This window comes from Giraffa tippelskirchi, chromosome 1 (genome assembly GCF_054371585.1).
Source record: "Giraffa tippelskirchi isolate mGirTip1 chromosome 1, T2T-mGirTip1v1.2.pri, whole genome shotgun sequence".
NCBI lineage: Eukaryota > Metazoa > Chordata > Mammalia > Artiodactyla > Giraffidae > Giraffa > Giraffa tippelskirchi.
Genome location: NC_137275.1, coordinates 198283037 through 198308319, shown reverse-complemented (window position 1 = coordinate 198308319; position 25283 = coordinate 198283037). Strand labels below are relative to the sequence as shown.

Sequence of the window (25283 nt, the reverse complement as noted above, 5' to 3'; positions counted from 1 at the left end):
TTTTTTTTTTTACTAGATGATTGAATTATTGTCCTGTTTTATAAGTGAGAAATTATGGATCCTCTATGTCTCCATGTCCACCCTACCTACAGGTGACTTAAGGCAGCCTGGTCTCCTGTTGCCTTGACTTTGATGTGCCATTCCTTCATTCCATACTTGATTCTTCCCTTGTAGAAGAAGTAACAGTTTCAAAAGTGTAAATAAACCCAACCAAGGAGGCCACCATACCATTTTATAATTTTATTTAAATTCAAAGTACAGGTAACAATGAGGAAGTCTTGTTTGTGACATAGTGAGCTTAGTGTTTATATCAACAGCAAATAATGGAATCATTTGCTTTTCAGAGTAAGAATTCTCTGCTATCCTAAACTTTAGTAGAGTGAAATGAGAGGTAACTTGGAATGTAGGTTAATTTGCACTTTAGTGTCTTAAGTACATTCTTCATCACTATCAGCAAAGAAATCTGTTATGTAGTCATTTCTTAATAGAAGACTGCAGATATTCTGGACATAAACAAGGGTGCTTGCTACACTAAAGAGACCAAGTGAATGGAGGTTGCATATTTTCTTAGTTAAAAAGCAACAGAAGAAAGGAAAGCATAAGAGATTTCAAGGGGAGAGAGTGCTGAGGGACAGTTTGGAAAATGTTATTTCTTCTGTTGATAAAAATGGACATGCAAATGCAAAGGCAACTATACATGTGTACACAGGTACATACATATCTAGATAAGATTGATTTATAGATAATATATTAATATCTTCACTTGCCTTTATATCTGTGTATACACATAGACTTACTACAGGTATCCTCGTATCTGCCAAAATAATGTTATCTTTTTAATATAATCAGCAAATTAAAGGGATCCACTTGATAGGCTGTCTCTTTGATTTGGCTTTCATGCTTTGTTTAACATGCTGGGGAAACATGGCTTTATAAAGTTGGTTTGAATACATTGGCCACAATGTGCAGCCAATATAAGCTAGATAAGGAAGATGTTTTTATGGCATTGGTGATAAAAATTCTTTGATTCCGTAGTTACAGTGTTCATACAGTGATTGCTTTTTAAGAAACTGTCAGTATACATTAGTTGCTAGCTTGGGTCTTAGGGTTATAGTTCAGTTCAGTTCAGTTCAGTTGCTCAGTCGTGTCCGACTCTTTGCAACCCCATGAATTGCAGCACACCAGGCCTCCCTGTCCATCACCAACTCCCGGAGTTTACCCAAACCCATGTCCATCGAGTTGGTGATGCCATCCAACCATCTCATCCTCTGTCATCCCCTTCTCCTCCTGCCCCCAATCCTTCCCAGCATTAGGGTCTTTTCCAGTGAGTCAGCTCTTCACATGAGGTGGCCAAAGTATTGGAGTTTCAGCTTCAATATCAGTCCTTCCAATGAACACCCAGGACTGGTCTCCTTTAGGATGGCCTGGTTGGATCTCCTTGCAGTCCAAGGGACTCTCAAGAGTCTTCTCCAACACCACAGTTCAAAAGCATCAATTCTTCGGTGCTCAGCTTTCTTCACCGTCCAACTCTCACATCCATACATGACCACTGGAAAAACCATAGCCTTGACTAGATGGACCTTTGTTGGCAAAGTAATGTCTCTGCTTTTAAATATGCTGTCTAAGTTGGTCATGACCTTCGCGTATTTGCAAGTAAAAAAATTTCAAATCTAGATTGCTTGTGAACGGAGTCCTGAGAGTGGATGAAATAATATGTGGAATGTTTCAGTAACACCAGCCAGTGGCAGCAAGGTCAGGGAGAGATTGTTACTTAAAAATAAAAATACTCATTCAGCACGTGTCCTCAGTGACTGCTCTGTGTCAGGTACTGCCTGAAGCTCCAGAGAGATGTTAGTGAAAGACCATCATTCCTGTCGTCAGGGGACTTCCACCCAGCAGACACACAGACCAGTGGCAGGATGGCAGGGGCACCTTGTAGGACAGCCCTGAGGAAGGGGGCCTCAGTCAGGGTCCGTCAGGGGCAGGGCTGGTGGTGGGGCATTCCAGGTCAAAGGAACAGCATGGGCAAAGGCTCAGAGGACAAGGGTGCGGTCTCTGGGAGAACTCCCAATGCTTACCTTTGGTTGGGACAGCAGGTTAGGTCTCGGATGTGTGCAGGGTGTTTGGCGGGTGGTGTCCGGGGGGACTTGCCAGATCTTCCTTTAGCCATTCTTTGCCTGCCTCAAGGTTTACACTATTTTATTTGGCCTCCAGTTCCCTCCCTGGTACTAGAGAGCTTCCCCTGGATCTCACAGAAGGGAAATGCTTTCTTTTTAATCTTGCCCATTTCTCTGTTGACTTTTCATTTTTGCTTAGCGTTTTTATCCTTCTGTCTCGCTTAGTATCTACCCCTCCACTCCAACCCTGTCTGAGATATGAGTTTGTTGTCATGATTCTCCAATGACAGAACATTCATTTATCTTTTTGAGCTTTTTGATTTTTTCTCTAAACATTGCCTCCTTTACTGCAAAAGATAACAGCCTTGAAATGAATCCACATTGTCTTGTGTTTGGTTATTAACATCTCGGGAGGCCAGCATCAAAAGAGGAGGACACAAGTTATAACTGATTTTTTTATTTTTAAGGCAAATGGACTTTTTTTTTTTTTTAATGCTTGCTTGATATTTCTAAGTTCTCTAGAGTTTGTAGTTGCTAGCATAAGCCTTCAGTGTTCTTGGCTGTTTTTGGCTGTTAACTTTGGCAGTTAGAGGAGATAATTGAGCTTCACCTTTTCAATTTAGAACAAGGTTTCTCACTATTGACATTTGGGGCTGTATGAGTCTGTGTTGTGGGAGCTGTCCTGTGTACTGTAGGATGTTTAATAGTATCCTTGAATTTTACCCACTAGCTGCTGGTAGCACTCTCCTGGATGTGATAATTGTGTTTCTATTCATTGTCAAATGTCGGGGGGGTGGGGGGGTTGCAAAATTGCCCCAATTGAGAACCAGTGGTTTAGATAATAGGTAATAGATTTCAGTTAGAAGACCGATGCTGTGCAGATGGAAGGCTTTTATTACACTGCTAAAGCATTGCCATAAATGCAAAAGTTTAAGATAATGCTCCCTCCCCATCCCCGTATTTACTGACCCAGATATCTAACTTTTTTCATGCAAATAATTTAAATTTTTGATTACCCTTAGAATTATATTAAGTAGCAAGTGAAAACTTGAGAACAGGTTGGGGTAGGCCATAGAAGAAGGGAGAAGTGTTATATTCGAATACTTTTTTGTTTCCTTTTCCTTTGGGTAACTTAATTTTGCAGATAGACCTCACTGGATTTCCAACACAGTAGACTGAAGGATTTTAGCATGAATGTGACTTTACAAAAAGCAACAAAAGATACCACTGGACTTTGCTCATACAGCAATAACAGCTCCTTTCCAAAGCCCACATAGTACATGGGCTCTTTGGTGATCCAGTTCTCCTCCAGATGTTCCTGTCACACACCGCTTTTCACCAGGTGGTCTTGTGCAGCAGAACCAAAGAAACAACGAGGAACGGGAGCCCGTCTGCCAGGCACACGGTGCACAGGCTCTGCTCTTACTGCCCTCTCCAAGGTTATCAGCCAGTTTCTGGTTTCTGGGGCTGTCAGTTTGGGGGTTTTGGCATTTCACAAAGGAAAGAAAGAAAAAGACAACAGCTCCTTTCTGCTCCTTGGTCCCCTAGGCACTTTTAAAATGAAGACTATGTGTTTTAGATAGTTATTGATTAGATTCTGACAGTGGGCACATACATACAGGTGGAAGCAATTATGGCATATCTTTCATATCTGGAGAAAAACGATCAAAAAATAAATGCCCAACAATAAGTGCTTTAAAAATAACAGATAGCCTCAGATGCCATCTTCCTATGGCAGCTGACCCTCTGAATCCTTACATCTCTTTGGTGCCTGCCACTCTTGACCCTCTGACAAGTTTAGAGGTCAGGTTGGGCGATGGAGTGTTTCAGATATGAGGAACGCTGCTTGGAGGTTCCAGAAGATGACAGCTTCCAGATGTATGAACCGCCAGATCAGTTTGTTTGGATTATGCACCACAGCTGATGGCGAGATTAACGCTGGCTGGACAAGCTATGGGAGATTTGTCTGGTTTCCACAGTGCCATGTTTATATTTCATTGGGATTTCTCCTTCAAAGCTGACCTCCCCATGACCCCTGTAGCTCTGTCCACTCAGGCTGAGCTGTAACTTGTCTGCCCTCCTTCTCTTATTGGGGGGTCACAGTTACGCAGTGGAAGGGGCTGTTTATATGGCTGCCCCCCTACTTTGTTCACACCGGTAGGACTGAATCTGCCCAGATTTAACTCCTGAAGAGTAATCTATTCACCTGGTTGAGAAGTGGGGAGTGCTTTATTATAAACTTTTTTTTCGGGGGGGAGGTGGACTTTTAAAAGAAGTATGGAAGGAAATAGTTTATTTGAAAGGAGACAGATTTAATAGAAGCCATTTTGCAAAAATAGCACTATTTTGACACTATATTGAAAAAAAAAAGTTGAGAGAATTGTAGCTATGTGAGACATCCCTAAATAATTGCCATACTTGAATACTTGAATGATTCTATTATTAAAATACTGTTATTTGCTTTGCTGTTCATTGGTTCCCAGAACCTTTTCTCCATCCTACTTCCTCCCTCCTCCGTCACCTGTATCCCTTTGCTCTTCTCCCCTCCTCTCTTCTCTCCTCTCCTTCCCACCTGTCCGTCTTCTCACCTATTCATAAACTGCCCAAATCCAATCCTAGTGGCTCTCTGGAATTACTAGTGTGAAATCTGAAATGGTAGTAAATCTGGTTAATCACAAACCGACAGGAAGGAATTAGAAAATGTATTCTTTCAAATCAGCTATGGGAGATACTAGATGCAGAGCTACCATCTGCATCTTTAGGGTTCTTAGGTTGTATGAGGGTTGGTTTCAAGACTGTTTCTTTGGTGGGGTCTTATTAGTAGATGTGCTTCCCCTATTGAAGAGTCATGGCACTTTAATGAGCTTTTGAGGTAACCTTAGAGTCCACTGATGTGTGGACTATGAAACAAGTCCTAGTCGCCTGTGCTTAATGTGCCATATGAATGGGAAGAATCGGGCCCATAGTGTTTCTGAGGTGGTAAGTGAAACACACCATGACATTCCAGCCCAGGTCCTCCCCCTTCAGGTGTTCCCTGGGTAGAACTCGCATCAGAACCAAAGGTAGCATGGAGCCTGGATAGAGGTGGAAGAAGACAGGTTTCCACATCCAAAGTTTGGCTGATGCCACAGCATTAGATGGACTGTCCTCATGAGAAATCTCAGTTGACATCCTGGAAAGCAGACACCTCGGCTCATGAAGGCGTTTCTGGCAGCCCAGAAAGAGGAAGCTCCTTGGGATTTCGTTGGTGGAGACCTACTTTGACTACACAGTCATCATCAGGGTCACCAAAATATAAGCATTTTTATTACTCTTTGCTTCTAAACTCTGCTTTTAGGAGCTTTATACTAATACTTTTAGATTTTTTTTTTTTCTCTTAATTGGATATAGGGTTGTTGTTTCCTTTACACTACAATATCTCAGTTTTTCTCCATATATCTTTAAGTTTGACAGAAATAATTAGCCTTTCAAAACAGTAGAATGCTGCCATTGAGGAACTGCTTGACTGTTGTGGAGAGTTTTAGGAGTTGTATTTACAGAAAGATGCCTCCTGTCCTCAGTCCCTTCAAGACTGTGACCATTTTGTTGTATTGGGGGCTTAGAGCATAGTTGGAAAAACAGCTGTCATGTGTTAGGGAAACTCGTTGGTGGGCAGTCAGGTACCTGCTAATGAGTGACAAGTTTGTTGTTGGAGAGATTTATAATGTGGAAGCAGGGCCTTATTTCTAATCCAGAAACCCAGGTGTGAGTAGACCCAAATGGTCCACCCTGCATGTGGGTCCCAGAACACCACTGGCTATGGAGGAAAGGCTAGTGAGAAGCAAGCCTCCATACCGCAGCACAAGCTTTATCTATTATAGTTAAAATAAATGAAAAACAGTAGACTTCCCCAGTTTAGCAACCAAGATAGTCTTCAGTTATTGATGAAGCATATATGAAAGTAAACAAAAGGAGCTGGAAGTGGGCTTTGTTAAGTCAATGTGCATGATTTTTTTTCCTTTTAAATCATTGCTTAAGGGCTTCTGGCCCCTAGCTCAGGAATCCTGCCCAAAAATGCCAGATGTATTACACAGTCAAGTACTGCAATGTAAACACTCCTCTGTGCCATGAGACAGGGTGGTCCACCTCCTATTTAAGAAAAGCGGGAGATTGAAAGGGAATGAGAGGGGTAAGCCTTCTGCAGTGAGCCCAGTAGTGATCCCATCGTTTGTATTTTTAGCTGCATAAACAAGATTTGAAACTACAAAAAACCCAGATGAGTTAATACTTTGGACTAGTAAGGAAAAGCAACTTGAATTGGGAGGCCAAACAGAGAAAGATGTGGCTTGGATAATGTTGCTTCATTGGGTCAGGTAAATTTATATAAAGTTGAACAGAATGGTGAGGTAAGCTGACAGGAAGAAAGCTATTGTCTTCATAGCAGCATCCTCAAGCTACTATGAGCCTCACCCTTATTATCTGCTGCATGGAGAAGCCAGCTTCTTTTGCAATCCCTTTATGCTGGTTGGTACACCTTCTGTGTGTAAACCTAAGATTTATCACAAGGCTGCTCTGGTCTTTTGTAGCTGGGGTGGGGGTGGGGTAATCCAGGTTACACTGCAAAATGAATGACCTTCCAGTTTGCTCCCAATTTCTAAATTTAAATATAAAGAATTTACTAATTATGATCATTTGGAGGTGAGAGGGCAAGCACTTTGTGCCATCCCTTCAGTAGAATGTATCTTATGTGCTGTGGGCAGTTCAAGAAAATTGGAATGGCTAGACAGATCTTCACACCCAAATAATCAAAGAATAAGCAGTGCTTACAGTGACAGATTCAGGGTTTTTAAAAACTAATAGGAAAGTGTTCTGTGAGTTAGGAGGAAATGGTTTCAGCTTGGACTTCAGGAATTGTTAAAACAACTTATGATAATATTATCTTGATTTAATAAATCCATTCTGTAGAATGATCTGAGAAAATTGCTTTAAGAAGCATTGATGATAAAAACAGGAACTTTGAGATTAAGGAAAATGTAGGCTTTTTGACTCTCTCCTGCCCTCCCTCCCTCCCTTCCCAACCACTTTTTTTCTTTTTTCTTTCTTGAATTCTCCCATCTTCCCCACCCCCTTTCCCTCCCTTGATTTCCTTTGCTCCTTCAGTGGAGAAGCCAGAAAAATCTGACAAAATAGACGTAAGTATCACACAGTATCTTTTTAAATAGAAACTTTTTGAAAGATAAAATAAGAATTTTCCCAAACTACCTAAGACATTCTTTCCTCTTACCTGATTTTTCCCCTTGAGAATCATACAGTGTTGTAATAAATTTTTAAAAAATGATACCATCATTTTAATCCACACATGATCCAGAAAAGAGCTGCACATGTTTAATACCTTGCTTAATTGCAAACAAAGCTTGCAATTTGAGAGAATTGGGATTAGGGCTAAATATCTATTAACTGCTCTTTCTAGAGATTTGAGGGATAGGATGACCCTTTTTTTTTTCTTTTTTTTTTTAAATAGGCTACAGTTTCACATGGCTTCCAAAAGAAATCTCTCTCCCTTTTTGTTTCCCACACCAATTGATTTATCATTTTGCTTGCAAGCAGATCCAGAATGTTAGGGCAAGAACACACTCACTTTTTTCTCGTAACTTTTTTGTTGCGGACCGAAACCAGTTGACTTGAATAAATTTTTCTGAGGCCTGAATGTAGCCAGCAACGTGGAAAAATCTTGCCATTCAGGGCCGTCTGAATGTACATTTCAGCCACACAGTAAGCTGCATTGGTAGGCACTGGACTGCTAAATACAACCATTTTTCGCAGCAGCGAGTTAGACAGGTGATTAGCATAATTAGCACCGAGCAGCTATACATATGGTAATGCTGAGTGTGTAAATGCCAGCTGCGGTGTAAAATTTATGTCAGGGGTCGGCAGGGCTGTGCGAAAGTATTGTGTTCCAGCTGCAGGTCAGGGCCGCCAAAGCTTACCTCCTTTTCTCTTGTTGGTGAATACACCAAACAGAAGAGAAAGACAGAAATATAACAGATACGGCTTTGATGGAACAGCCTGGTTCTGTGCAAGAAGGACTATTCTATAAAACACACGTACACACTCACACACACTTGCAGAAATCCCATTACTTTCTCTACAAATTGTGTTTACTTCATGCAGGGTCCACATGAGTGGTGGCGGCCAGAATGGGACGTTTGGGTAGGTGAATGGGCCAAATGATTTCAAGGGAGGAAAACTTTCCTGTTGGTGAAAATTTTTAAAAGGAGTTTAAGAGTTGTGCTCTTGGTTTTGTCCCCATCCTCTTGTTTCCCCTGGCTTGCCCCACCCCTGATTCCATCCATGTTGTTTTCCATGACTAGCCAAATGCTGCTTAAGCTTCTAGGCTGTTTTTTTTTTTCCTCCTGGTGGGATTGTGCCCTCGGGTATTGCCATGGGAAAATGCTACAGTCATATAGCCCAAAGAGAATCTGTCTTCATGAAGAGAGCCCGGTGCCATGAAAACAGCAAAAACAAGACAAGAGCCTTCAGATCAAATGGGGAAGCCTTCCCTCCTTCTTGGGAGAGCTAGTGCAGGCATCTCTAGAAGAATGAGCATTGACCATGGAGGTGTGTTCACCTTGAACATAGTAAGGTTCCAACACTCTCTCTTCCCAAACTGCTTGACTGGTTTTAGCAAAGGGCTAGAAGAGTTGTTCCCTTGGGTCTTACGGTAGCTATGCTCACCATTCCACCTGCTGCCACTGGGAGATCCATGAAATTCTTTATGGATTAGGAAAGAATCGGGTAGGTTTCTTGTTTAAAAAAGGAGACAGTCATGTCCTTCGAAATGCACCGCAAGGGAATTTATTGCTAAGAGGAGTTGAGGCAGTTTTGACCTGGAAGCATTTTTCTGCTACCTCCCCCCATCCCCACTTTTCAGTTGGTGGCTGTGGGGGTGGTGGTGGTGGTGGTGGTGACAGAATATAGTTCACACCGTGCTGACCCAGTGATGAAACTTCCTCACAGCACCAGGGGGCCCTTATGCATCGGGCCCCTAATCCAGCTAATCCTGATGGCAACACAATCATGAAAGTGGCCCCCAGTGACGTTTGTCTCCCCACACAGATGCAAGAGGGAAGGGTCAGTGCAGGAGACGGAATCCCACGGGGGCCAGGGAGCCTGTGTGCGAAGGTGGGGACTCACATCATCTCCCCCACCCCAAACTGCTCAAGTAGGAGGCCAGTGAAAAGAGGCCCAGGCTGGATAATGGCAAGGAGACTGTTCAGAGCAGAGAGGTGATGTCAGCCTCACAGAAGCCGGGGAGAAGGGAACTGGGGTTAATGTTATGCAACAGCCTGAATGCTAGATAGAGAGCCTGCAGCTTTGCAAAGGCATTCTGTTTTGTTGTTGTTCAGTTGCTTTGTATTTTCATTTTTTAAATGAAGACGTTAGGAGGACTTAAACTGAGAACTTAGAACTTGATAACAGCATGCTGTCTTTGGTCCCTGGTTCTTCTTCCTGGTCCAGCATTGCCTCTGAGCAAACGTGCCACTCTGTCAGACCCTCCTGGCCTTGCTCAACTCCTGCAGAAGGACAGGACTGGGGTTTACATCTGCCTGCAGTAGCATTTGAGCAGTCGGGGGGAAATCACTGTAGGGCCTGGGACAGTTCACAGCTGGGCAAGTATGCACTTAGCGACAGAGCCAAGCTCCACTCTGCCACATTCTGCTGGAAGCCAGGGACATCTTGAGCTCTGCAGGCTTGACTTCACTCGGCCCCTCTTAGGTGGGGTTGACCACAGCCCTCGTTTGCAGCAGCAGCAAGGGACCAGTGAAGAATGGGCTTCCTGACAGACGCAGTGTCATCTTGGGAGTTGGTGGCCCTGTAAGAAATATCAGGTTGGGGGTGGGGGGTGGGGCTGTGCAGGCAGCAGGTCCAGTGTGGGCAGAGCGCTGGGCTGACCTGATCGTGTCCGACAGGGCGAGCGGGCGGCTTCAGGAAAGCCATTCAGAGGAAGTAGCCCGGGTGGGAACAGATGGCACCGCCAACAGCTGGTGTGGGGACCAGTAGTAGGCGCATGCTCAGAGCCACTGCTACCATAGCACTTGGCCCTCCTCGTCCCCCCACGCAGTCCCTGGGGAGGCGTTGCAATGTGTCTGTCCGGCTCTTGTCTTGTTTTTGCTGTTTTCATGGCACGGGGCTCTCTTCATGAAGACAGATTCTCTTTGGGCTATATGACTGTAGCATTTTCCCATGGCAATACCCGAGGGCACAATCCCACCAGGAGGGAAAAAAAAAAAACAGCCTAGAAGCTTAAGCAGCATTTGGCTAGTCATGAATAAAAGAGATGGGTGGAAGAGTGACTGAAACTCACAGCCCAGAAGTTTTCAGCCCATTGCCCAAATTACTGAATCTTCATTTTTTTCCAGTTTAGAAAATGAGCTGGTGCTAATAATTTTACAGTTACACTCTTTTAGAGATTTGTACTTTTTCATGCTCACAATTACCAATCGCAAGATTGAAAAGAGGACCTGAAGCAACTAAAGGGGGAAAGAAAAATCTGTCTAGAGGCTGTTAGATAATTCATGGGATTAATCAAATGCAAATGCCCCACTTGCATATACACAGACCCCATTTTCCTAATTGGACTCTGAGTGGGTACTTTTCAGGCTGAAAGGGTCATTTGTTTTGACTGATTGACTTTTGAGGCTTTGGGGAGAATTAATATCTTATACAGATGACTGCCTGTTCCCAAGGCTCTGTATTGAGGCTGTTCATTCATTTATTCATCCGACACACTGAGTGTGAGCCGAGGTGAGTGGGCAGCGGACAGTTCCTCCCTGAAAGGACCTGGAATTTATTGGGAAAAACACTTTGGTTGGTCCTTCAGAACATCTTTATGTGAATTACAATATGCTTTTGGAAAAAGCTTTTTGCATGAATGCCACAGATGTTTATTAAGCTCTGTGTGAAAAGCCATGCTGAGGAAGGATCCAGCAGAACATCACAGGGAACGTCTGGTGTCTGCCATGGACTGGAAGGGCACTGACCTGGAGGTGTGGACTCCTGAGCAGAAGGGTTTCCCACCTATCTAATGGCCCTTCTTCACCTGGGAAAATTATACTTAGTTGAATTTGGGGAGGGAAGGATCAGCCTAACTTGATCACTATCTCCTTGGTGGTGGTAAAAAAAATCTGAGAGGTAACATTGCTGTCCTTTAAATAAAGATAGCAATTACTTGTCCTGTGTAATTGTAAAAGCTCTATTGGTGGTCTGGTATGTGGAATTGGGCACTCCTGAACTCATATCCTCGGCTGGTGCAAAGAAGCCCCGAGGTTTGCAGGGCAGTTGGTTAAAGGTTGACTCCACCTTTGCTGTCAGCTGGGAACCTTGGGCAAGTCACCCAAACTCTGCAGCTGTGTTTCCTGCTCTGTAAAGGATGGATGACAATATATGCCCTTCAATAGACAAACTAATGAATGGAGGCCTGCTCAGCTCCTGGGTAAGGGTTAGGGAAACTTCACCTAATTGTCAGTCTTCACACCATCCTATGAAGTTAGTAGTGTCATTTTTAGCCCACATTACAGAGAAGGTTACTGAGACTCAACTATATCCCAAACTTCAGCTCCTCGAGTGGCAAGGCTGGGACTCAGAACCCAGGTCTTCTGATCTCTGTTCCTATCGCCTATCCATCTACCTTGCTCCAGCTTGATTGGGCGGGGGGGGGGGGGGGTAGCACCAAGCAGAGAAGAAATGGCAGCCTGCTCCAGCATTCTTACCTGGGAAATCCCATGGACAGAGGAGCCTGGCAGGCTACAGTCCATGGGGTCGCAAAGAGTCAGACACGACTAAGCAACTAAGCATAGCACAGCCCTAAGCAAAATGTTTAAAGATAAGGAAATAACGAGTGTTGAAGGGCTTTGCAAGTGGAAAGCACAACACACATATAAATTTTATTTTGTGTCCCGGGATCCTCAGTATCAGTTTTCCTGAGTCTTTTTCAAAAAGCCCAGTTGTTCTTTTGTTCCTTTGTCTGTTGAGTTTAAGAGAAGAAAAAATTATGAGAGGACTTCGGACTATGATAGAGGTGCATAATATTCTTGCATTGAGTTTATTTTTAATTCAAGTGCCTGTCAAGTAGCTTTCGTATTTTTCTCTTTTTGTCTCTTGGGAGTCTTAATTTTATGTGTTCTTTGCAGAAGGATTAAGAAATAGAGATAACCCCCCCCCAAAAGGAAGCAGGTAAACATTATTCATAAACCACCACATGGTAGTAGCCACGTTCACATGGTTGTATCCCCACATCTTTATCACAAATGATGGATCTTATGGGTCATTCTGCTCAGTAGTCAAAAATGACTGCAGTATTGCACAAATATGAGATTATTTTTTAAGTAATAACAAAGGACTTTGACCTTGACAATGGTAAAAAGAAGGGAGCAAAACATTTCCCCCATACCACACCCATAATTTCAGTCAGCTGAAACGGCTTCCTGAGACCACAGCTTCACACTTGTGCATGCTGACAAAGATAGTAAGACAAGGAACATCTCGGGGACCATCACTGAGCTGTAATTTTAGGATAGGCATTTGCTAGAGGAGCAGAAGTCAGTAAGTCCATAAAACTGCCCTGTCCAAAGGGTTTCTGTTTCTGGTAGCCTATTCCAGAGTGCCTTGGCTGAATACTGATGTAAGACCATATGAATGCTGTGCGGTTTATGACCCAGGTTCACCCGAGAAGGAGCTCGGTCTACCAATGCAGCCAAGTGAGGGATTAGGTCATGGTCTCACCAAGCTCCAGCCATTCTTGTCTTCTTTCTCTCCCTGTGGCAAGTCAAACCTGAGGACTTTGTGGTTGCTTGTTCTTCTGGCCAGAATGCTGTTCCCCCAGCTCTTCCACATCAACATCAGCATTTCTTCCTTCTGGGTCTTCCCTGGCAACTCCATCTGAAGTGGCCCTTCTCCTGCTCCACAACCCAGTAACTCACATGGCATCACCACCTTGATTTCCTCCTTGGTACTTGCCATGCCATGAAGCTACCACATTGGTTTGCTTGTGTACTGCCTGTTTGCTTCACTGGCCAGCGAGCCTCTTGGAATTGTCTTAGCCACCACACACCCCAGTGTGTAGCACATAGCACTGAACCCCTTAAATGTTTACTGGCTGAATGATTTATGGTACAACCATTTATCAAAGCAAGTGGGTATCAACTAAGTTTTTTAAAAAGTTTCTGAATAGTTTTTCAAAAACATTCATATTTGTTTGTGTAAGATGAAGTATTAAGTAAAATATGGTCACATAATATGGAAAAATAATTTAACAGTACTCAAAAGTAGGACACAGCATAGCCAGTTGAGGAGACTTTAGAATTCAGAGTCCTTCACCTCTAGTTGCTAAATCTGCCAGTGTTAATAGTCTTGGTTGACTGGTTGTCACGTTAGCAAAATACTCATGTTTATCGCTAGAGCAAAGAGGTGGACGAGCAAAATGGTTTTTAAGTCTACAGATATGACAAATATACCCCTTTATTAAAATATAGGTGTTAAATATACATCTTAAAAATTCTGAAAAGACAATGTTATGTAATTTCTATCTTGTAGAAAATAGCATCATTTCTGAAACCCACTGTGATAAATTAGTTGATCCATTATGAGATTGGTCTAGAAGAGTTTTAACTTCTTAGCAGCATGAATCTTGCATTTGATTTTTATTTTTGTGTGCACTCCTCTCAGGTCATCACCTTATTGGTTACAGTTACAGGTAGCTTCTTGGCCAGGGCGATGGGGATGGGAGGGGGAAGTGGAATGTCTGTGGTCCTGCTTTGATGTCGTTTGTTTTTACCTCATGGTTTTAACTCACCTGACATTTTAAGCTTCAGTAAAGGTAAAGCAAGTACTACAATTTTGTAAACAGAATGAGAAGTCATGTACTATGCCAGTGTTAAGGAGGCAGGTGGAAATATAAATGATTGATATGTGTGGGGCATTGATGTCTTATATCCAGAGAAAAGGAAGGGACTGAGCTTGCTTTTTTTCGAAAAGGCTATTTGGCGCTCCTTGGTGTGCAACTCTGTGGCTTTTCAGAAGTGACCTCTGGACTAGTAATTGGCTTTTTTTTTTTTTTGGCCTCAAACAGTTTTTCTATCTCTGGAGAACGTGGATTGAGTGTAATTCAGTTCACTAGCTAATTGGTTGAAATAATGCACAATGATTCCTGCCAGAAGGAGCCAGACCCTGCCTGCAGGCAGCTTTAGTGGAGCATCCTGAGAAGGCCTGTGGCGTTATGTAAATTCTTCCTCTATTGCAAGTTGTTTCCTAGGTTCTCCTACAGTCTTTAACTTTGCATTGATTGCTAGGGCCTCAATAATTCCCTGGGCATTTATCAAAGTTTTTCTGCAGCACCTAAATAGTTTTTATAGCCAACTGATCATTTCTCTGTCTCTTCCCCTCCCTCTCTCTCCCCCCTCCCTTCTCCCAACCACCCCTTCCCACTTAACCTCCCTTCCCCCTTCCTGTTCTCTCTCAAACACACACAGTATGTTCAACCTCACCTCACAGAGTTCTGCGGTGGCCTTGGCCATCTGCGTGAACCTGCACAGATGACCCTGCCAGTCTGCAAATCTGGACTAGTTCTCCTAATGAGGGCATTATTTGCTTTTTATCCTGCTCTCTTGTTTATAAAATATGCCAAGAGAACTAAACAACCCGCTGTTCCCAGTACTTATTTACTTGCTCAAACCAAATGTTTATGTCCTTGAATACTAAACTTGAAGAAAAGGGATTTCTCCTCGTGGGAAAGCTGAGGTGATCCCTGAGGGTTCTTTCTGAAAGATAGCTGAAGGCCTACTTTTCAGTAAACATTCAACTTACAGTGCCTGTAGGAACTGGAATGTGTGGGTGCTCCAGGATTCTGTTATGTTTGCTGCCCCCGCGGGCCTTCCCTCAAAGCCCTTACTTACCCATGTTGAATCAAAGCAGCCTCTTCAGAGCTTCTTCGCACAGCGCCCATCCATGCCCATGGCCCACCTGCGCACACAGCGCCATCGGGAAGTGAAGCTCCCTTCCTGCCATATGTTGCAGCATCCCGAACTTGGCATGTTCTATAATCGAAGTATAACCTAGGACCTGGAGAAGAAGACAAGCACTTTTTAGTAACAGCGTTATTTGTGCTTTGTTGTGCTGGCTTTCCTCATGCCCAGCCGGGGCTGCCTGCTGGAGATTCTGGGGCGGGGGTTCAGACTTACTAGGGAAGCTTCCAGAACACAGGCAGCCCACCCCCAGGTTACTTAGAACCTGACACCTGTGCTTTCTGGATGCTGAACACGTGAGTCTGAGAGAGCTGGTTCCAGGGCCTCCCAAGACAGCCACGGCAGATCCATGTGGTTCCTCTCAAGTGGGATTTCCCCTTGTGCATCTGACATGAATCACATTATTTATTTTCTCCTGGCAAGTTTTGTGCTAAATACACATTTGCCACCTTTCCTTATTTCTTTTCCCAACAAGGAGAAACATTTCCTTGTTACCTTTGCCAGATTATTTAGGAGAAGAGTGTAAATTGAAGCCATTTATCTTGAAATGCACTGCAGGGCCACATTGTTTATACAAGTGAAAGAAATTGTAACAGGGGTATTTGGTCTGGTCTGCAAGGAAAAGGTGTCTCAAGTTTTCCTTCCCCCTCCCCCTTATACATATGGTGTATTAGTTAGAAGGTGCACAAAGCACGCTTGCATTAGGTTTGCGTATGTGACAGGCAGGACCATTGTTAATAGGTTTAGTGAGTATTTTTTATATGTTTGTTATTAGTAGAGTTAACATTGCCAATCATAATAAAGTGAATGTTACTCCTCTAACATCAGCCATGCATTTTCATGACCAGAGCTCATTTATCACATACCCTGCTCCTTTTAGTGAGATAACGGAATGTGAATTTGGGGATTTTGCTGTTCTAATTGAAACCTCTACGTGTTTACCAGTTGGTGGACGAGTAAGTCGTGAATTAAATTATACTCGCCAGAAGATTGGAGAAGAGGCTATGTTTAATCCTCAACTCATGATTCAGACCCCCAAGGAAGAAGGTGCTAACGTCCTGACCACAGAAGCACTCCGACAGCACCTGGACTCGGCGCTCCAGGCCAGCCGAGTCCATGTATATATGTATAACAGGTAAGGTGGTGGGGAGAGCATGCTGGCTTTAGACTCCTTTGTTTTAGTCAATAAAGTTGCCCTGGAAATACACCTGGAGTGTTAGTTAGTTCAGGTAGTATTCCAGTGAAATGATTTTTAAAGTCTTGATTTGTCTCTAGAGTTTAGTAACATATGAATTACATTACTTTACAACATATTTTCAGTAAGTATCTTGGTACTCTACCCAAATGAGTATGATCCTTCAAACAGCCATTTGGGTGGCTGCCTACCCATTCCAAAGATGTTTCACTATTTTAGATATTTCTGGACCAGTTACATTTTTGTCAACTCATAAAGAATAAGAAAGAAGGTACTTCTCATTACTTTGTATTCAGTACAAATGTTAACAGTTGGTGTGTGTTACCAAAAACAAAACAAAACAAAAAAAATAGTTTGAACTACTGTGATGAATTCCTGGGGACAGGTAGGCAGAGTACGGTGGATTAACACACCTTTGCAAAATACTACCCTTCAACTTTGTAGCTGATTTAGCAATGCTGTGGATGTAGTAAAAGCATAGGAAGAGTTCTGGAATGAAACCACTATTTATCAGATAGTGAATCTTACCTATCTAAACAGAGTGTAGGGACTACATCCTATCCATTCTTGAACCCCAACACTTAGATCAGAGTGTAGGGATGACATCTCATCCATTCTTGTACTTCAGCACTTAGATCAGAGCAGGCACTTGGAGTTGCTTGACTGACTAACTGCTTGAATTGCTGGATTTAAACTGAATCTTCTCCTAGAACTGAAGATACCGCTGGGTTGGCATTTACCTAACTTTATCCTCCCCCCCACCCCCATCATCAAACACCTGTAAACTAAGTGCTTGGCAAGTACTGTTTTTCATAGGAGAGAAGAGGAAGCAGCAGGGTAGATATATTCATTGTCCAGAGAGAATGAAGGGTGGAGAGTAAAACCAAAATCTGTACTTGTCCCTCCTACTGTAACCTCCAAGCTCCATGGTCTAAATTGGATTGACTCTAAAACCCACACAGCTGGAGATCAAGTCTTCAGGCCCCAGTGTGGGACAAGTCATCTATCTTTGGCATACCTTTGTTTCCTCATCTGTGAACTAAGTTTGTGATCATGTGTGCGCTCTTCTTCTCAGGAGGTTACCAGAACAAGATCAGGTGTGTGGATGCCTGGAAGGGCTCTGGAAAAGGGAAGGAGGGGTTTTAGTGCTGTTGTCAGGCAGAGTTGGCCTGAGAGCCTATCTTCACTCTTCCCAGCACAGCCCTCTCAGTCTGTAAGGAGTGCTGTCAGGGAAGCAATCACCCAGTGCAGTTTTGCAGAATTTGCAAGTGGAGGCCCATAAAGAACCTGGGAATGGGTGTCCCAGGGCTGCTGTAAGCATGCCCAATGCATTCCTAACAAAATGGGACCTTAAGAGGGCTTGTCCCTTACACACTTAAGGAGAAGGTGGGAGCATCTGTACAATGAAATTACCATCTTACACAACAATGGAACTAGAGAACTTTCATGCGTTGACCTGAACGTTAAAGAATACCTCGTTCAACCCATTTCATTTTTTTTTTTTAGGTGAAAAAACTAGAATTTGATTAATTAAAGCATTTGTCTAAGTTCAAATAGTTATCAAATAGTAATGCCAGGTTTCAAACCCTTTCTTCTGACTCTAAGCCCAGTGGATTTTCTGAAGCATTAGCCATGCCCTTCTCAAGCAAGTGTAAGAGTTATTGATAAGTGATGTTGAGAACCTGCTAGTGCTAGACAGTATGTGTTGTGCTATATGGAATTAAAATGTAAGTATATGTATAGATGGATGAGTGGTGGGTGGATGGATGGTTGGGTGAGTTGGGCCCTGCTCTCAGGAGCTGACAGCCTAGTTGGTCAGAGGAAAGGCAATACAGAGAAGCAGGTACAAAGCAAACGCAGGCAGTCCCTCCTACAGGTGCTCAACAAGGAGAGCACTGTTCTGGGATTCAAGAGAAAGGGGTCACATTCAGTGGGACTGATCAAAGAAAGCTTAGCAGAAAGATGGCATTTCAGCAGGGCACTGATATATGGCACTGGGATATATGGGAAGTTTCCATAAGGAAGAGAGCAAAGTCCAGAATGTCCTTTTTGGGTAACTGATACAAGAGAGAAAAAGGAGCCCAGTGAAACAGAGCAGTCTAGACGGAGTTTTATATATGTTTTTCTTTACTTGGAGTTCTCATCCTTACCCTTTCCTAGTTTTCTCTTTTTTCAAATTGGACTTATTTCCCTAATGCACTTGGGAAGAAGGTCTGGGTTTATTTAGCACTCTTAGGGATAACAAAACTCTATGATGATAGACAGATGATAGATAATAGAGGTAATTGTTGATCAGTATATTTAATATAATTTCTATAGGACAAGAATAGGCGAATGTAAAGTGGGAAGCCAATCTACGTGGAAATATTGTTTACATTTGTGGTTAAGAGCAGAAACATTCATTTTGAACATTGTTAATAAGGACATTACCTACCAATAAAAAAGTAATATTTTCTCCACCTCAGTATATGTTCATACATTACCAGTTCAGTTCAGTCACTCAGTTGTGTCCGACTCTCTGTGACCCCATGGACTGCAGCATGACAGGCTTCCCTGTCCATCATCTACTCCGGAGCTTGCTCATCCAGTCGGTGAACTTCACTAATTTAGTCCCCACCTATTATGAATTTCTGATAATTCAACTCTGAATTATCTGCCCTAAAGTTGTTTAATGTATGTGGAAAAGCAGGTTAATGGTGTAAACAAGATTATTGGGAGAACACTTAAGAAAACAAGACTTTTCAAGTACTTTGGTAGCATTCATTTACATAAACACCCCACATGTTAATTACAGTTATCTATTCATTAAAGTAAGCTTGTTGAATCTGTTTGGCAAAGCTCTGCTCATTTTGACAGATACTGAAAAGTGATCAAAATTGGAGTTCTTTCTGTACGTTCTGTAGTTCTGATTTTGCACAGATTTCCTTTATTACAAGAAATATTTGTCTCTGCTTTTTATTTTATAGGCAGTGGAAATTGGAACATTTGTGTTATAAATCTGGAGAACTTATCACAGAAACAGGTTACATGGATCAGGTATATATTTTCTTTTTGTTTGCAAAATTCTCGAATAGCCCAGTAGCATACATTAGCATAATGCATGGCCTCTTCTTTTCAACTTTGACAGATAATAGAGTATCTTTACCCTTGTTTAATTATTACACCTTTGGACTGCTTCTGGGAAGGGGCGAAGTTACAGTCTGGGACAGCATACCTACTGTAAGTGTGTGATTTTATTTTCTGATCTCTGTGATTTCTAAACTCTAGAATCTTTCTGATGTTACTTTATCATTGTTTATTCTATTTTAGTTTTGAATAAAAATAAAAACATTGAAATTCCATGTGCATGTTTTGAGTGAATAGCTGAAGGAGAGGGCAGAATGTTTTTCCTCTTTTCAAAAAAAGTTCTGTAGGCATCATTAAATTTCATTCACTTTTACCAGCCTATTTATATGCAAATAAAATGCAAATTATTTCAGAGTATGTGTGATTTTTAACTCTTTAAAATGTTTGCAGTTTTGCAGACCTAGCATTTACGTAGGTTTACCTTATTTTTTAAGGAGAGAATTTATTAGTGGGTACATATTAAAGGTTAAGATCTTCCTGTTAAGTGAAATGCTAACCTTTCTTTGGATCACATTAATGACATTTAAGAGAGAAACCTACTATCTTTGAAGGCCATGGTAAGGGAGGCTTCACAGTTTAGCAGTTGAATATTATGTATACCACATCATTTAAGGAATAATTGTTAATTAATGTAGACATTTTCAGTTAATTATGCAAGAGTTAGTGCTTGGGTTATTGTTTCTCTTCTAGCTTGCACATATCTGCAAAAGCAATTTGCAGTGGCCATACCCTGACCTTCAGTGTACAGTTTTAGATGGGAAATAAGGGTTTTATGTTTTCTGGTTGGGAGATTCTGAATAATGACTTCAGCCTGGTTGAGCAGCTACAGTGTGGTTTGAACCACATAACAGGCAGCCAAAAGCCTTTCTGGTCTGTCAACAGCACAAATTCAAAAGTGAGTGTGGAGGGAAGTGTCCTTCATGGCGGTGATGGCAGAGGCAGCAGGGGTCTTGTGGGGTTGACTGCTGGGCTGTCAGAGAGCACTCATAAGTATGGGATTATTAAAGGTAATGGAGATCAAATATTTTTATTGATGACATTTACAAAGCATTTATTAGGCTGGCAAGTGCTAATTTGACTTTGTGATTTCCTCCCCACCTTCCCTCCCCCCTTAATTTTGGGTCTCAGTCTTTTGCTTAGGAGCACTCATTTGGCTAATTTTGTTTTTAGGTGTTAAATATCCTGTATAAGCAAGTAAAGATTCTTTAATGTCTTTGTTAATTTATAAGCTTTCTGTTTGCCATGTCCATTCATGAGTTATTTTCCTGATTTAGGCTTCCATATAGGCATACTGGAAAGGAGGATTCCCTGGTAGCTTAGCTGATAAAGCATCCACCTGCAATGCAAGAGACCCCGGTTCAATTCCTGGGTCAGGAAGTTCCCCTGGAGAAGGGATAAGCTACCCACTCTAGTATTCTTGGGCTTCCCTGGTGGCTCCGACTGTAAAGAATCTGCCTGCAATGCGAGATAGCTGGGTTCCATCCCTGGGTTGGGAATATCCCCTGGAGGAGGGCATGGCAACCCACTCCAGTATTCTTGCCTGGAGAATCTCCATAGACAAAGGAGCCTGGAGGGCTGCAGTCCATAGGGTCACAAAGAGTTGGACACAACTGAGTGACTAACCACAGCACAGCAGCGTACTGAAAAGGAGCATTTCATTTTTGTTCCAGAGTCCCAGAATTATAGTTGTATCCCCTCAAAGCATCATACAATCCAGATGCAATGGATTCAGTCTGGTTATTTTACTCAGGGCTTAGAAGCCTCTTTTTCGTTGTCTCACCTCCTAATTTCTTTCACAGAGGTAAGCCTCCTTTGCAGTGGACAAACTTTGACCCTTTGGAATTCCTAGAAGAGTTAAAGAAAATAAACTATCAAGTGGACAGCTGGGAGGAAATGCTGAATAAGGCTGAAGTTGGTCATGGTTACATGGACCGGCCCTGCCTCAATCCAGCTGATCCAGACTGTCCCGCCACAGCCCCCAACAAAAATGCAACCAAAGTAAGTACAGCCACTGCGTTCTCCTCAGGAGAGGAAGGGAGAAAAACTTGATATTTGCCCCCATTTTTAGTTCTTATGTTTTTAATATTTTGCTCTCAACTTTTTTGGTCTGTGGAACTAAGTTTGTTTAAAGAGCTAAATTTTGCTGTAAGATTTGCCATACGCCTCTCATTAGCCTTGTTATTAATGTTCTCACTGAAACAAACAAGCCCTTAATGCACTGGATTTTAACAAGGCATGTGACCTGCCTACTAATTCCTGTAATTATGTGGCTGTCTTTTTATTTTAGCCTCTTGATATGGCCCTTGTTTTGAATGGTGGGTGTCATGGATTATCCAGAAAGTATATGCACTGGCAGGAGGAACTGATTGTGGGTGGCACAGTCAAGAACGGCACTGGGAAGCTTGTCAGGTAATCCAATACATAAAAAACCCAAGCCATCTATTCTTTGTCCTCTCCTCAGAAACCACTTCTCTTCTGACATCTGCAAGTGTATTTGTATTAATACTTAACTGTTATCCTAGCTAGCGGTCTGGTGTAATAGAATATTAGAAAATATTAGTGACCAGACCAGCTCAAAAATCACCTTCTGAGGAACTTTTCAAAAACAGGTTTAGCATCAAGACCGTAGTGAGTGATTGTAGAGTTGTAGAAAATCTGCCTACTATGTAGAAAATCAGGGCAAATATAAAGTAGGCAAGAGGGATTGGTCATACCATGTGGAGTTAAGTGATACGAGCTGAACTCTGTCACAGACTGTTAAAAGGAAAGACCAACAACTGACGGCTAAGTGAGAATTATCCTCTGTGCACTTGTGGACTCCACTCCGTCAAGTGTCAGGCACTCCGTCTGAGATTTCTCCCTCGAGAGAGCCGTCGTCTGGGATTTCTGCACAAGCAAGCATGCAACGCTGAGCCCAGCATATCTGGTCAAGCTATCTACTCCCCTACCCTTCCTGTTTCGTTGGATAGAAACTGAGAAAGGAAATTGCCTATTAATTTAATTTGGGGGTATATCTGTAAAAGGTTTGTAAGGTTACACCTTTAATATGGTACATCAATCTATTAAATAAAATAACCATCCAGGTCCCATTTTAATGGAAACATGTGCTCACGTAGGACAGAATGGCTGCAGTGAGTCAAGGGTGCTGGGTGGGGATTTTGCACAGTGAGAGCTGCTCCCCGGGGATGCTCATGTTGTGGCTTTTCCACCCCATCACAGTGCCCATGCTCTGCAGACCATGTTTCAGTTAATGACTCCCAAGCAAATGTATGAACACTTCAAGGGTTATGAGTATGTCTCGCACATCAACTGGAACGAGGACAAGGCAGCAGCCATCCTGGAGGCTTGGCAGAGGACATACGTGGAGGTAAACAGCTGGTGTTCTGATGCCGTTTGAATCTTAGTACAGACCCCTTAGTTACTAAGTACTTCATTTTCATGTTTTTAAAGCATTGTTTGCATTCGCATTTATTTTCATAGTAGATTGTAATTCTGGGAATCTGGTGGGATGAGAACTTTTTCCTTTTCTTTCTACTGAAAATCTTCCTATCTGGGTGATGCTAATTCTGACTGCAGTGCCCTGAAACATTGTGAGGAACCAGTTGTGAACCCCAGAGCTGAGGCATAGCAGAGTTTAAGAAAACACTTGGTTAGCAAGAAAAGGTGTCTGGAAAACATTAGCAAGGCATAGAATCTTCACAGCTGCAGTCCCCTTGGTTAGGTCATGTGACAGGAGCTGGCCTTTGTTTCCCAAGCAGTGACCTCCACTGAGCTGCATGTGACCTTTTAAAAGTGGCCAGCAAATGAAAGGGAGGGGGGAGGAGTGCCCATAAGAATGAGTTGTTTTGGATTAGGGGGGAACTGATGGACCCGCAGATCAGTTGTAGTGTTATAGAGAGGAAAATAGCAATCTTAGATGCAGAATAAATAGAGCTCTCAGAGTGAACTTCAATCACACAGGCTCACCAGCTTACTGCAGCTCCACATTCTCACTTGATTAGCAATAGCCTTCACTGCCCTAGGCCCAGGTCATTTCATGTTAATCCAAGTCCGAATACCAATCATGTAGAACTCTTTTTAAGGCATCCAGAAGTAGCGGGGGCTAGGCAAAGGGGACATGTCACTTGAAGTCTGTGCTCTTGAAGCTTATTGCAGCTTGAATCCCATCTGGGAATTTATCCTTCCATTGTGACCACAGGTGGTTCATCAGAGTGTTGCTCAGAACTCCACTCAGAAGGTGCTTTCCTTTACCACGACGACCCTGGATGACATCCTCAAGTCCTTCTCTGATGTCAGCGTCATCCGAGTGGCCAGTGGCTATTTACTGATGGTAATAGTCAATTCACTTCTTCCAGGGGAGGAGGGGGTTGGTTTTGTTTTTCAATTTTTACCTTTTCATGACTGCCCCTGCTTTTTAACTGCTCTTAACACACACGTGCATCCAAGACAGTGAGAGCTCGGCTTCATAACGGTTTAAAAAGTGGTCATGTAAAGCATTTATTACCATTTGCAGTTTGCCCATCTTTGACTTGTATCATTTCGTGTGATGTCTGTAATGTAAATTTTTGTTGTTGTTGGGATTTAATAAGTTCTACCTTTTGATTTGGGGTGATGGGTGGGGGAAAACATTAGAATCTTTACACATTCTAATGTTTGGCTTTTGTTTTGTGTCTCCCCCTCCCTCTCCCTCCTCCTCCAATTCCCCTTCATTCCTTCACCTCCCCCCCAACCCCTGCCCCAACTGTTCTGCTTGCAGCTTGCCTATGCCTGTTTAACCATGCTGCGCTGGGACTGCTCCAAGTCCCAGGGTGCCGTGGGGCTGGCTGGCGTCCTGTTGGTTGCACTGTCAGTGGCTGCAGGATTGGGCCTGTGCTCATTGATCGGGATTTCCTTTAATGCTGCAACAACTCAGGTACTAAAGGAGCCATCCGTCCGCTGTTCGTTGACAAACACCCCTCTCCAGGCTTGGCCTAGTTGGCCTCCTGTGTGTCCGTGTCACCTAAAGGGTCTTCCAGTCTTTTTCCGCTTGGATGCCCCATTCCTCAGAGAGTGCTGTCTCTAAATGGACCACTTGACGGTGGGCAGGTCTGAAAGGGCTTGTTGTTAGTCAGAGATGCTTCATTTATCAGTGGAATTTATATCATGTATTTGAGCAGTGGGTCTTAATCTTGAATGTGCATTAGCATCACCTGGAGGGCTTGTGCAACCTGATTGCTGGGCCCCATCGCCGGAGTTTCTAATGCAGCCCGTCTAGGGTAGGGACGGCTAGCCAGCTCCTATCAATGCTGGTCTAGGGCTCACGCTCTGAGAACTACTGCGTTAAATGAGTTAGATTCCGTTTCATTTATTAACTTAAAAAATTATTGTACATGGAACTTAGTAATGTACAAGATCTACTGTGAGCTACAATTTCTACATATGGGGATTTATCTATCAGATAAAAGTAAATTTTGCACATGAGTTCATGTAAGCTGTCCTTTGGGTGACTACTGTGGGTGCTGGTGGCAGTGTTTTGAAAAGCTTTAGGATTCTCAGACTTGGGCCTCGTGTGTCTAAAGTCACTGTGCTGTGTTTCCACTACAGGTTTTGCCATTTCTTGCTCTTGGCGTTGGTGTGGATGATGTCTTTCTTCTGGCGCATGCATTTAGCGAAACGGGACAGAATAAAAGAATTCCTTTTGAGGTAATAGAAAAACAAAAGGAGAGAGCTTTGAGGAAAGCAGAAGTCCCTCTGTGTTCCTTGCGTGTCTGTCCTTTCCCTTTTCTCAGTCTGGCCCAGTAACTATTTCAGTTCCAAGTCAGAAGATACATTACTGACTGTAAATAAGTAAGTTAGAAGCATCTTAGG

The 25283-nt window shown here is 42.8% G+C and overlaps 1 protein-coding gene and 1 long non-coding RNA gene across 6 annotated transcripts in view; one reads left to right on the top strand and one right to left on the bottom strand.

Annotated features, from left to right (window-relative positions):
- Positions 1-25283, top strand: part of PTCH1 (patched 1) — a 71185-nt gene that overhangs the window by 13448 nt on the left and 32454 nt on the right. For 4 of the 5 annotated variants that reach the window (XR_014062853.1, XM_081522829.1, XM_081522803.1 and 1 more), the window contains 9 exons: positions 16061-16250; positions 19277-19346; positions 19438-19529; positions 21236-21434; positions 21724-21845; positions 22656-22803; positions 23635-23766; positions 24193-24348; positions 25020-25118. Coding sequence is in view for 4 of the 5 variants with exons in the window: in XM_081522829.1 (XP_081378955.1) it covers positions 16061-16250; positions 19277-19346; positions 19438-19529; positions 21236-21434; positions 21724-21845; positions 22656-22803; positions 23635-23766; positions 24193-24348; positions 25020-25118 (1208 nt within the window). In the remaining variant the exon portion in view is untranslated. The remainder of the gene's footprint in view (positions 1-16060; positions 16251-19276; positions 19347-19437; positions 19530-21235; positions 21435-21723; positions 21846-22655; positions 22804-23634; positions 23767-24192; positions 24349-25019; positions 25119-25283) is intronic. The other variant, XM_081522819.1, reaches the window with a different exon arrangement.
- On the bottom strand, positions 12007-23632 carry LOC145518397 (uncharacterized). Its single transcript, XR_014062858.1, has 4 exons — positions 23403-23632; positions 17329-17430; positions 15047-15212; positions 12007-12120 (listed from the first exon to the last, which is right to left on the bottom strand). It is a non-coding gene; the product is annotated as an uncharacterized LOC145518397 (long non-coding RNA).